Below are 13571 nucleotides of genomic sequence, written 5' to 3' on the forward strand. Positions count from 1 at the left end.
AAAAAGCTCCAGGCAAGAACTGGTTGGTCTTTTTGCTTAATTATAGATAATAGATAATCTCAATATAAATATTAAAAATTAAAATCAACAATGAAATGGATTTTCTTAAAAATCCAGCTGAGCAAAAAACTTGAGTTTCACTAGCTTAGGAAGTACATTTTGCAACTAACTCAGGAACATCAATATGTAAATGAGAAATAGCCTCAAGTCACTTACTATCCAACTCTTAGCTGTTTTGCTCTAAAATTACCTGTGAAACAAGTCACAGTTTGGCTATGTTATTTGTTTTGTGGTTCTAATAGTTGCAAAAGGATTAGCTCTGGTCTAGTGTACATGTGTAAGACTTTCCTGCCTCTCCTTCCTGTATCTCCTTTCTCTTTTCTAAAACAATTAGGATTTTGTTCAAAGCAACAATGAAGTTAAAAAAAAAAGATAAAATACCCTTAGATTTTCTTCCATCCAATTGATATAAGAAGACATGAAATAATTAGCAATAAATCTGCTAAATGATATGTAAGTCTTGTAAACCAGAAACTAAGAAACTGCTATTATTTTAAAATAAGATCTACACAAATGGAGGGATAAACTGTCCATGAAAATCAGAAAGCTCAATTTGTTAGGATGTCTGTTCTTCCTTAATTGATCTACGGGTTCAGTGCAATCACAGTGAAAACCTTCCTCCCTCCCTTGTTTAACAACAGCTTTCAAAAGGAAAGGGAAAAAACTCCAAGTTGGAAGATTTGTGACTACCTGATTTCAACACTATTAAACTAATTTAATCATGGCAGAATGGTACTGGCATCAAGACAGGAAAACAGATCAATGAGACAGAATAGACAGTGTAGAAACAGACCCAAAAGACATTTGATTTTTCAACAAAGGTGCTAAGTAAATTCAATTGGAAAATCCTTTTCCACTTACTGTGATAGAACAATTGGTTATTCATACACACAAAATATCAATTTTAATCAATACATAAAAGTTAATTAAAAATGGAACCAAACCTTAAGTGTAAAGATCTAAACCAATAAAACACGCAGAAGAAAACAAAGCATTCTGAGCTGTACAACGATTTCTTAGACACAACATCAAGATTATGAGCCATGAAAGAAAAAGAAATCTTTAAGTTGGACTTCATCACAATTACAGACTTCTGTACTTTGAAACATACTGTTAAGAGAATGAAAAGAAAGTCAAAAGGAGAGGAAAATATTTAGCCCCTATGATCTGATAAAGGAGTTGTAAATTATATATTATGATCTTTCCAAACTCAAAAGTAAGAAAACAAGATAACCAAAAATTGAGGGGGGAGGTATTTGAACAGACTCTTCAACATAAAAAGGTACATAGGCACTCCAAAAGATGCACCACATAGTTCGTGTAAGTTCCAGGGAATAAAATTTAAAGCCACAATGAACTGCCAAGGTGTTCCTGCTATAGCTTATCTGTGTAACATGTGTCCTACCTCAGACTGAGGGAGAAGTCCCTCTTTGATGACACTTAGAAATGTCAGCTTTTCTTACCATAGTCACCTACAGGGGACCCCCATGCAAGATGCCTCTTTATGGCTTACTCAGCCATAAGTTTTCAGGTAATTTTACAGAGGAGCAATGAACTGATGTAGGTATACTGTTCTGCAAAGTCAGAATGAGTCATCTCCTGTCATTCCTCAAAGCACACACTTTTATAAGCCAGATCCAACCACCATTAGAAAAACAAAACAAAAAAAATTATTCAGAATTTTCACTAGAGATGGATTTCCTCTGGTCTTTCTCCTGTCTATATCCTGCTTCTTGTCAATAGTGTGGCAACTGACATTTAATTATTATTTTCTTCAATAATTAATTCGTATGTGAGAGGATTTAGGCAGGAAAGAGATCTTTTCTGTGATTTTCAGTTTCAGAAAAGCTGTAACTCTATAGAACAACAAACATGAAGGTCTCCTGTGTACAGTGAGTTGACTTAGAAATACATGAAATGGAACGGAATTCCCATTCCATTTCATAGTAAATGTTGTGAGTTTGCTAGCTCAAGCAGCAATCAGTTAGTGCTATGTTAATAAAATTGGACATTAAATTTTGATTTCAACTGGGATAACATACTTGTGATTATAAGTTCACTGCCAGCTTTTCTAATGCTGGAAATTCTTTTGAAATACTCAAATACAAATTTTGTTGCAGCTAATATATGACCTAAAGTGATTTTCATCATTTTAGCTATATCCTTATTTGTGAAACACTACTCAATACAATGTTTAATGCTTATTCCTGACCTACTTCTTGATATGTTGAAATTCTACAATGATTAGTAATAAGCTACAATATTAGGGAGATAGTTTAAACTTATTATGGCCCACTTATATATACTAGCTATTTAGCTAAACATGCTATCTTTGGCTTGCAAAATTAATGACGTTCCTAACATTAAAATAACCGAGAAACTTATAGGGAGTCATAAAATTCTATGTAGTTCTACATAAATTCAGAAGTCTACAAAAAAAAAAATGTGTCCTGCAGGGCACTGGTGGCTCAGGCTCAGGCGTGAAATCCTAGCTACTCAGGAGGCTGAGATCTGAGAATCGCAGTTCAAAGCCAGCCCAGGCAGGAAAGTCCGTGAAACTCTTCTCTCCAATAAACCACCAGAAAAAAAAAAAACCCAAAAAACGGAAGTGACACTGTAGCTCAAGTGGTAGAGCACTAGCCTTGAGCTGAAGAGCTGAGAGACAGCGCTCAGGCCCAGAGTTCAAGCCTTATGACTGACAAAAAAAAAAAGTGTCCTGGAAAAGAAGAAAAATGAGAAAAGTTAGATTGACTGGAGTTCCTAAAACGTGTTCTTCCAGGAAGTCAGATCTTTGGACAAACCACTACAAAATTTGTCTCTTACTAAATTTCAAAAACAAAGGAATGCACATTCTGATTACTTCTCACAGAGGGCTCCTCTGATGTTCAAGAAAGCAAACTAAAATAGGACTTGATTTAAAAAAAGATAAACATACAAGCTAAGTTTTATACAGTAAGATGAAACTAACTTCCTGAAAGGTAACAGTTCTCTTTCAAAGGATAATCACTTCAGTAAGGCTAATTAATCTTAATACTTAAAATGTATAAGAAATGAACTACCACCCGCTGTTTCCGTATAGTATTTACATTTAAGGAAACAAAGTAACTGTCATTCTGACAAATTAGGTATGAACAGTTCAATTTTAATAAATACTATGTAGTAGAAACAGATTCTTAGGAAAAAGTTGAGTTAATACATAAAGTGAAAACTTTTAATTTTTATAGTATTATTACTTTCAAAATGTGTATCTAAGAAATGAGTAAACTCTAACCTTTTGCTGTAGTCAATATTATTAAACCAAATTGAAATAAAGAGGTATGCTGACTATTGAACTAAAAAGGGAAATAGCTTTTCTTGTTTGTATGCTTCCCCATCTCCACTGAGGTAGATGAATAGCATCCTCCTGTTTGTAGCATCTTCTTGATGTGACAACAAAGGTAGGAACAGACAAGAGGTTCTCTCTCCACTGGCTTTCCGATAGGTCTTCTGTGCTGAGCATGGTAGTATACACCTATAATCCCAGCATTCAGGAGACTGAGGCAGAAAGATTGCAAGTTTGAGGCCATCTTTGGTTACATTAAAAGACCTTGTCCCAAATGAGAAAACAAATGTATATATAAAACAATACTTCTAAAGCTAAATACTTTGTTAAACCTCCCTCAAATTTCTTTTGCAAGAATGGTGTTCTTATGCAAGAACACCCTTCAGAAAGTTAAATAGTTGACCACACAATTGTATTTGATCATTCATTCTGAAAGACAAAATGAAAACTAAACTGCCAAGAAAAAGATGGGATTTTAAATGGTATGTGAGGTAAACCTTGTTTTTCGGGACAAAATTATTTGGTGATTTTGCTAGGGCATAATGGTAATTGTGTCCTTGGAAAAAATACCTATTTTCCCTCCAGGTATTCCTTTACACCTGGTGGAAAGTTGGCTATCAATTCAGATGAAAAATCTCCATATGCCACCTTCATGTCCATAAATAGGTACTTGCATCTGCCATCTAGAAATGCATGTCCAGTACTTGCGGAAGAACATACCCTCTAATCAGTCAGAGCCGCTTTCAGTCTGAAACATTTCAGCTCTCATGATGCCAGGGTCCATTTGCTTTTGGTTTCACTTCTCCCAGTCCCTATGTCTTTGTATCCATGATGGCATTTATACCAGAGGTTTTCAACCCAGTGTGCATTTCAGCATACCCTGCACAGAGCATAAAGTACTCCTTCTTGGACATTCCCTAAAGTAAGGGAAAGTCTGGAACCCTGAAGTTAAGTCGGAAAAATCCTCCAGGGAGTGCTTTTGCTGTCAAAAGAGTATTTTTATAGCCATATTTCCTAAAGTAAAAAGAAATCATGCTAGTAAAACTTGCAAGATATAATGAAGATTAGCATTAAATGAATTACATAATTATCCAGAGATACATTATATAATAATTCATTAACAAGTAGAAATACATTAAGAGCCAGTGGGAGTGTCAATATGATTCAAATCATTGTATGGAATGATAAAAATAATATAAACTTGGTGTTATGTACAAACTGACTTCAGCTTAAATAATACTTCATTTCTGCTTTAAATTTGGAAACTTTAACTGCTCCACAAGATGATTGGTAAAGCACTTTCCAATGTCCTCAAACTACCAGGTGTGTCCATGTAAGGATTTTGCGGGGAATTGACTTAAGATCCTAAACCAAGTCTAAATGTTCACTCTTTCTGACTGGTCTTAACCATCCTGATTCTTTCCACATCTAAAATGGAACATTATGGTCATTCTCAAAGAGGATGACATGGGTTTATACTTGAAGCGCAAGCAAGAACAGCAGCCAATGAACCAATCAATGACAGAGCAGTAGAACTAGAAAAGATAACAGAGAATTTGTATTTCACTATGTTCAATCTAGAGACTAGGGCTCTGAGATCCAGAGATTAATAGCCCAAGATCTTACAGCCACCAAACATGTCAATGGAGTGACCCTCCCTAGTCTATGTAAAACTAATCAAATAAAAACCTTCAGCTAATTGCTAAGGATTACCTTGCACATTTTATTCATAAAATCTTTGTGATTAAAGCAAAAACACACTGTTTTCATCATATATATGAGAAAAGCAGTTGTCTTAAATTTGGATAGTGGAGATGCTTAGAGGTGGATGGATTCAGGAAATCTTATGGAAAAATAGACAGAACATGTACTTAGATTGGCTGTTAGGGTCAGCGAAAAAATGAGAGGGTTGACTGGATTACTGGCTAGGAAAAAAGCCTCCATGGAAGGCTTTATAAGAGCATAACTCATAAGTTGTCATTTGGAAATATTTAGTTGGAGACATCTATTAGTAAGACCATTGGCAAGATCGAGTATACAGATTAGAGGCCAAGAAATGAACAAGACTTTGAAAGTCCCACTGACACAAAAATGATCATTTTGGAACTTACTGAGGTTATTGGTGGTTCTCAAATGGCAATGATTTTGCATATCATCCCAGGAGACATCTGGCAATGTCAAGGGACATTTTTGATTGTCTAGGTTGGGAGGTAAAGCAGTTTTTAACTAGACAGCCCACCAAAACAAAAGAGTGTCCAGGTATGATACTGCAGGCTCATGTCTGTAATATTAGCTACTCAGGAGGCTATAATATGGAGGATTATGATTCAAAGCCAGCGTAGGCAGAAAAGTCTGAGAAACGATTTCCAAAATAATCAGGAAAAAGCTGAGGAAGTGGTGCTGTGCCTCAAAGTGGTAGGTCACTAGCCTTGAGCAAAAAGGGCTCAGGGGCCAGCTTAGGCCCTGAGTTCAAGCCCCATGGTTGACCAAAAAAAAAAAAAAAAACTAGGAAAAAACTGACGGAGTCCTAACATGAGGTTCTAAGTTCAAACCCCAGTACAGGAAAAAAATAGGATCTTGCGCAAAATAACACAGATATAAATGAATGTTGTTTTGAATGAAGGGAGCAAGGGAGCTACTATTCTTCAATATGTCATTGTATAGAAAATATATCCTCATGTTATCAACTTAAAATTATTTAATGATATTTGGCCAGTTAAGAAATAAATGTAAAATATCTGAAGAATCACTTCTAAAATCATATTTAAAATGGCTGCTATTAAATAAGGAAAAATAGTTACAGTTAGAAAGTAAGGTAAAGGACAGGAACTAGTGCCTCACACCTATAATCCTTGCTACTCAGAAGGGTGAGATCTGAGAATAGTAGTTTGAAGCCGACCCAGGCAGGAAAGTTTATAAGACTATTTCCAATAAACCAACAAAAAGCTAGAAGTGAAGCTGTGGATCAAATGGTAGACTGCCAGCCTTGAGTGAAAAAGCTAAGGCACACTACCTAGGCTGAGTTCAAGCCCAATTTATACACACAAGAAAAATAAGATAATTCCTGTTAATATTCTAAATAAACATTTCTAAGTCACAAATTCATAAAAATTGTATGTAATCTCTGAAGTTCTTCCACTGATTATGCGACACATATTTACTGAGTGAATTCATGTATGATTATGTAAGCACATGCATGAATCAGCAGTGTAGCATATCTATACTAAACACATGCCAAGGGAACAGAAAAGGAAATTGGAAATTTGGATGCATAATCACAATCTCTATGGAAGTGGAAACATTCCAGCAGTATAACAGAGGTAGAGAGCAAGTAACTAAAATGAATAGAAATACTGAGTTTGAAGATTTTTTTTTTCCCAATACAAAGTGCTTCTTAGGATCCTTCAACATCTGACATTGCGAAAGCTATTGTCCATCAACGGAAAATTACAAGTAAGATTTCTGAGAATTCACTCTCTGGAAAGTAGCTAAGAATATAGTCTTCACATCTGGCTAAGACAGAGTCACATTGCAGAAGACAGATTTACAGCCCACTCCTTGGAACAGGACTACTTCATAAATAAGAGAGTCCATAAACTTCCCCTACAGAGTGGTACTGAAATTGCTAATCTAACTAAAGATAATGCTTTTACTGTCGTACTGAGAGAACACTAGATCATGTAAACATATTATGAATGAAGAAATGAGAGTAAGGGGTAAAAAATGAGTGTTTAAAAATGTGTGAGCAAGACATTCTCATGATAAACAATGATGATGTGAGAGAAGAGAGAAAGAGAGAGACAAAGAGAGAGACAGAGAGACTCTGCAATTAGGATAACCACAATGGGCATAAAAAGCGGAGGTGAAAGCCAGGCACTGGTGTAATCCCAGCTACTCGGGAGGCTGAGATATGAGGATTACAGTTTGAAGTCAGGGTAGGCAGGAAAGTCTGTGAGATTCTTATCCCTAATAAACTATTCAGAAAAAGCCAGAAGTTGCTTTGTGGCTCACATGTTAGTCTTGAGCAAAAAGAGGTTGAGGGACAGCTGTCATGTTTTGACTTCAAGACTGAGGACTGGCTAAAGAGAGAGAGAGAGAGAGAGAGAGAGAGAGAGAGAGAGAGAGAGAGAGAGAGAGAGAGAGAGAGAGAGAGAGAGAGAGAGAGAGAGAGAGAGAGAGAGAGAGAATTTATGCAAGACTTCAATGTATATTCTATAAAATTAAGAAAAGTAAGAAAAGGGATAGGATGGGAGGGGTGGGTGAGAATATTTAAAGGGGTGACATTGATCAAGATGCTTAGTATTCATAAATTGCTTTGGTAAATGGCAACTCCATTGTACAATTACTTAAAGATAATAGAAAAAGGGAAGTGAAAATCTTCTCCTAACCCATGGGCTTTCTATTGATCTTGCTAGTTAGGTCCTTTGCCATGCAGAACTCTGCAATGTCCTGCAATCCTGTTTGTCTAACCTTTCTTTGATTTGTTGTGTTTCTGGGTCTCTATTAAGAGAATTTCAGCCTGTGCCAAGGAGACCTAGGGTTTCTCCTATTCCATCCTGTAATGTTTTCAGAGTGTCTGTTTTGACACCGAGGTCTTTGATACACTTGGAGTTGATTCTGGTACAGGGTGATATATAAGGATCTAGCTTTAGTTTTCTACAAGTGATTAACCAGCTTTGCCAGCACCACTTACTGAAGAGGTTTTTAGATCCCTTATTGAAGATTAGATGGCTATAGGTCTGTAGGTTCATTTCTGGATTTTCAATTCCATTCCATTGGACCAGAGGTCTGTTCTTGGGCCAGTACCAAGCTGTTTTGAGGGTCTCATATCTAAAATATACCTAGAACTCAAAAAATTAAATCCCCCAACAACAAATCCTCAAAGCAACAACTGCCCAATAAATAAGTGGGCTAAAGACTTAAAGAGAAACTTCTCTGAAGAGGAAAGAAGGATGGCCAATAGACACATGAAGAAATGCTCAACCTCTTTAGCCATAAAAGAAATGCAAATCAAAACAACATTGAGACACCACCTCACCCCAGTTAGACTGCCTATAATCAAGAACTCTAATAACAACAGATGCTGGAGGGGATGTGGACAGAAGGGAACCTCATTGGTGGGAGTTGGTGGGAGTGTAAACTTGTTCAACCACTTTGGAAAGCAGTATGGAGGTTCCTCAAAAGACTCCACATAGAGCTCCCCTATGACCCAGCAATCCCACTTTGGGGCATTTACCCAAATGATCACAAACAAGACCATTCTAAAGCTACCAGCACAACTATGTTTATTGCAGCATTATTTACTATAGCTAAGATATGGAACCAATCCAGATGCCCCTCAGTAGATGAATGGATCAAGAAAATGTGGTATATATACACAATGGAATTCTATGCCTCCATCAGAAAGAATGACATTGCCTCATTTGTTAGGAAAGACTTGGAAAAAATTCTATTAGGTGAAGTAAGCCAGGCCCAAAGAAACATAGGTCCCATGGTTTCCCTTATTTGCAATAACTAGTATATGCCTGAGTCAAGCAGAAAAGGTCAGATAAGTTGATGTTAGGTGAAATGAACCCCAAGATAAGTATTCAAATGTTTTTCTTTCTTGCGATTGTTTCTAACATATTTATAAGATTATTTCTTTGTTGCTTTGAATGTCTCTCCCCCACAGTATAACCCCTGCTTTCACTGTATTTGACATTGGTATAATTTGTGCAGGGGAGGTGCAAAAACAAACTGTTTAAATAGGGATACAGGTGGACCCATTGCAACAATGAGATGTACAAGTCGTTATGTTGAAAAACGAACTTTACAACTTTGGCCCGGTGGGGGTGGAGGGGCGGGGTGGGGAGAGGGGGGGGGAAGGATGGGAAGCGATGTGAAGGGGAAACAAAGGAGGAGGCAACAATGCTTGATAAGAAATGTACTCATTACCTTGCCCATGTAATTGTAACGCCCCTGTACGGTATTTTCACAATAAAATTTAAAAAAAAAAGATAATAGAAAAAGGAGGAGGAAGAAGAAAAGATGAAGAGGAAGAGGAAGAAGAATTAGTCATATATAAAGATGATCCTTTTAACCAAGGAGTGGAAAGAGGTTAAATGAGAATAACTTTTCATCAGGAAGAGTAAGTTGATTCATGCCACTCACACTTAAACAAATGTTTTAAAATTATCATTAAGTAGTTTTACGAGAAGTTTCAATTCATGTGTCAATTTATGTCCATTCACATTCCTGGTCAGAAAAGCACATGCATGAAATAAATGTTGGAATTTTGACTATAAGTTCATGGGTATCCCTAATTGCAAAACCTATCTTAATACTGTCTAATTTGTACACAATTATGCTTAGTAATTTAGAGTTTTGAGTAGATTTATGGGAAATTACACTGAATTTATATGTAATTTATACACAGCAAGCTCACCTACTGCTTCCTCAGCCACTGTATCTTTGTATCAAATTAGCACTGTGCTACTCTGAAAACGGAGCTGCACATAACTCACCCTGCCGAGCTCTTTATCCTCTAGGGCCAGAACACCGGTGCTTTCTGTGAAGAGCTTCACTTTCACCACAGGCCGAGGATGGGTGGTGGTGAAATCTCCTTGGGTTCCCCATCTGCAAAGAAGTAACAAAGATTTTAACATGCAGCATTAATTCTCCTCAGAATAGATGTGTCAGCATTAATTCTCCCCCAGAATAGATGTGTCTCTACAAAAGGCACATTAAGCAATAGAGAATCTTTTGCGGCTCACTGAGATTCTCATTGTTGCTTTTGTTTCTGACAGATGGCATCAACAAGGATAATAACAATAAGCGATGCTCAAAAAATTGGCAAGTTGGAGTCCAAAATGTGCTGTAAGAACTTAGGTTAAAGTAAAGAATCATGAAAGCAGATAATTATTTTAATAATTAAAATGCAAATCCTAACATCATTTTTAATGAATTTTGGGGAAAATCATTGCCAAGGGAGTGTTTACATTAAAGGTGCTATTCTTAAACACTGAAGGCTTTATTTTACCTCATTTGGAAAATACTTTACTAAACATCATCATTACTTTTTAAAAAGTGGGGACAGCTGGGTGTCAGTGGCTCATGCCTGTAATCCTAGCTACTCAGGAGGCTGAGATCTGAAGACCAGGGTTCAAAGCCAGCCCAGGAAGAAAAGTCTCTGTGAGACTCTTCATTCCAATTAACCTCTCAAAAACTAGAAATGGCACTATGGCTCAAAGTGGCAGAGCACTAACCTTGAGCAAAAGAGCACAGAGACAGAGTCCCTGAGTTTAAGCCCAACGAGCACCACCACCACCAACAAAAAGTCAAGAAAAAAGAAGAGGCAATCCAAAAATTCATATGGAACTATAAAAGACCCCAAATAGCAAAAACGATCCTCAACAGAAAGAACAGTGCTGGAGGAATATCAATACCAAATTTCAAACTCTACTACAAAGCCATAGTAATCAAAACAGCTTGGTACTGGCACAAGAACAAACTTCAGGACCAATGGAATAGAATTGAAAACCCAGAAATGAACCTACAGACCTATAGCCATCTAATCTTTGATAAGGGAGCTAAAACAATAGAATGGAAGAAAGACAGCCTCTTCAGTAAATGGTGCTGGCAAAATTGGTTAACTACTTGTAGAAAATTAAAGCTAGATCTTTACATATAACCCTGCACCAGAATCAACTCCAAATGCATCAAAGACGTCAGTGTCAAAGCAGACACTCTGAAAACATTACAGGATGGAATAGGAGAAACCCTAGGTCTCCTTGGCACAGGCTGAAATTCTCTTAATAGAGACCCAGAAACACAACAAATCAAAGAAAGGTTGGACAAACGGGATTGCATGAAATTGCAGAGCTTCTGCATGCCAAAGGACCTAGCTAGCAAGATCAATAGAAAGCCCACGGATTGGGAGAAGATCTTCACTAGCCATACAACAGACAAGGGTCTCGTATCTAAAATATACCTAGAACTCAAAAAATTAAATCCCCCAACAACAAATCCTCAAAGAAACAACTGCCCAATAAATAAGTGGGCTAAAGACTTATAGAGAAACTTCTCTGAAAAGGAAAGAAGGATGGGCAATAGAGATATGAAGAAATGCTCAACCTCCCTAGCCATAAAAGAAATGCAAATCAAAACAACATTGAGATACCACCTCACCCCAGTTAGAATAGCTATAATCAAGAACTCTAATAATAACAGATGCTGGAGGGGATGTGGATAGAAGGGAACCCTACTGCATTGTTGGTGAGAGTGTAAACTTGTTCAACCACTTTGGAAAGCAGTATGGAGGTTCCTCAAAAGACTCCACATAGAGTTCCCCCATGACCCAGCAATCCCACTTTTGGGCATTTACCCAAATGTTTACAAACAAGACCACACTAAAGCTACCAGCACAACTATGTTTATTGCAGCATTATTTACCATAGCTAAGATATGGAACCAACCCAGATGCCCCTCAGTAGATGAATGGATCAAGAAAATGTGGTATATATACACAATGGAATTCTATGCCTCCATCAGAAAGCATGACATTGCCCCATTTATTAGGAAATGGAAAGGCTTGGAAAAAATTATATTAAGTGAAGTAAGCCAAGCCCAAAGAAACATAGGTCCCATGGTTTCCCTTATTTGCAATAACTAGTATATATCTGATTTAAGCAGAAAAGGTCAGATAAGTTGATGTTAGGGAAATGAACCCTAAGATATGCATTCAAATGTTTTTTTTCTTTCTTGCGATTGTTTCTAACACATTAATAAGATTATTTCTTTGTTGCTTTGTATGTCCCTCCCCCACAGTATATCCCCTGCTTCACTGTATTTGATGTCGGTATAATTTGTGGAGGGGAAGGGGAAAAACCAATCGTTTAAATAGGGATACAGGTGGACCCATTTTAACAATGAGATGTACAAGTTGTTATATTGAAAACGAACTTCACAACTTTGGTGGGGGGAAGAGCATTGGTGGGGGGCGGGTGGAGGATGGGAAGTGATGGGAAGGGGAAACAAAGGAGAAGGCTAAAATGCTTGATAAGAAATGTACTCATTACCTTGCCCATGTAATTGTCACACCTCTGTACAGTATTTTCACATAAAAAACCCCAAAAAACAACAACAAAAAGTAGGGACAATTTTCTCAGATCTATTGCTTTATGTGACTTTTTATAACTCCTGTCAAAAGGAAAAAAAATATAGACCATAAAACTATGAGTGAATGGAAGTTAATTCCTAATACATTCTCTTAGAAAAAGACTAAGTCTTTTGACATCTGGATTTTCAAATTATCAGAACAAAATAACATATTCTCTTGGCTTATCTTTTAATTAATAGCATCTTGTCTTTTCCACACACCAATTCATTCTAGCTTATTGACAAACTTAATTGGTACACACTTGGTATTAAAAAAATCTTATCAATATTTCTTATAACTGAGAGACCACAGCACAGCATGAAAAAATGCCATTGAGCAAAATATCACATGAGAAGAGTAAAGGTTTAACAAGATAAAGATTCAATCCTATGATCCAGCAATCCCATTCCCAGGCATGTACCCAAACAAACACAAACAAGCCCACACTAAAGCCACCAGCACAACTATGTACACTGTAGCATTATTTACCACAGCTAAGATATGGAACCAATCCAGCTGAATGGATGAAGAAATTCTATGGAATTCTATTGAATTCTATGCTTCCATCAGAAAGAATGACACCGCTTGCAAAATTCATAAGGAAATGGAAAGACTTAGAAAAAAATCATATTAAGTGAAGTAAGTCAGGCCCAAAGAAACCTAGGCTCCATGGTTTCCACCATTTGTAATAATTAGTATACGTCTAGGATAGTCCTAGCAGAGGATCACAATAGCTCAATAACTATGTACATATGACCATATAAATTGATGTTAATTGAAATGAACTCTAACGTATGGAAACAAGAGGATTTCTTCATTGCTTTTAATGTACTGTGTAAAGTTACTTCTTTTTCTTTCATCCCCTCCCCCCTTTGGTTTATCCCTTGTTGCCATTGTTATTGATTCTGGTACCCTGTGTCTTGTATATACATTTATCTGATTTGGGGAAGGGAAAGGAATAACAAAATGGTTGAGACAAAGGACAATGAGTTAACTGATGCAGCAGTGATACTCACAGGACACTGTTGGAAATGAACTTTACAACTTGGGAGA

At 36.8% G+C, this 13571-nt stretch overlaps 1 protein-coding gene across 9 annotated transcripts in view; it reads right to left on the reverse strand.

Annotated features, from left to right (window-relative positions):
• Positions 1–13571, reverse strand: part of Cadps2 (calcium dependent secretion activator 2) — a 423408-nt gene that overhangs the window by 211251 nt on the left and 198586 nt on the right. For all 9 annotated transcript variants that reach the window (XM_069996657.1, XM_069996656.1, XM_069996659.1 and 6 more), the window contains exon 7: positions 9886–9997. In XM_069996657.1, coding sequence (XP_069852758.1) covers positions 9886–9997 — 112 coding nt within the window. The remainder of the gene's footprint in view (positions 1–9885; positions 9998–13571) is intronic.

Source organism: Dipodomys merriami, unplaced genomic scaffold (genome assembly GCF_024711535.1).
Source record: "Dipodomys merriami isolate MVZ:Mamm:240054 unplaced genomic scaffold, mDipMer1.0.p SCAF_5, whole genome shotgun sequence".
Taxonomy (NCBI): Eukaryota; Metazoa; Chordata; class Mammalia; order Rodentia; family Heteromyidae; genus Dipodomys; species Dipodomys merriami.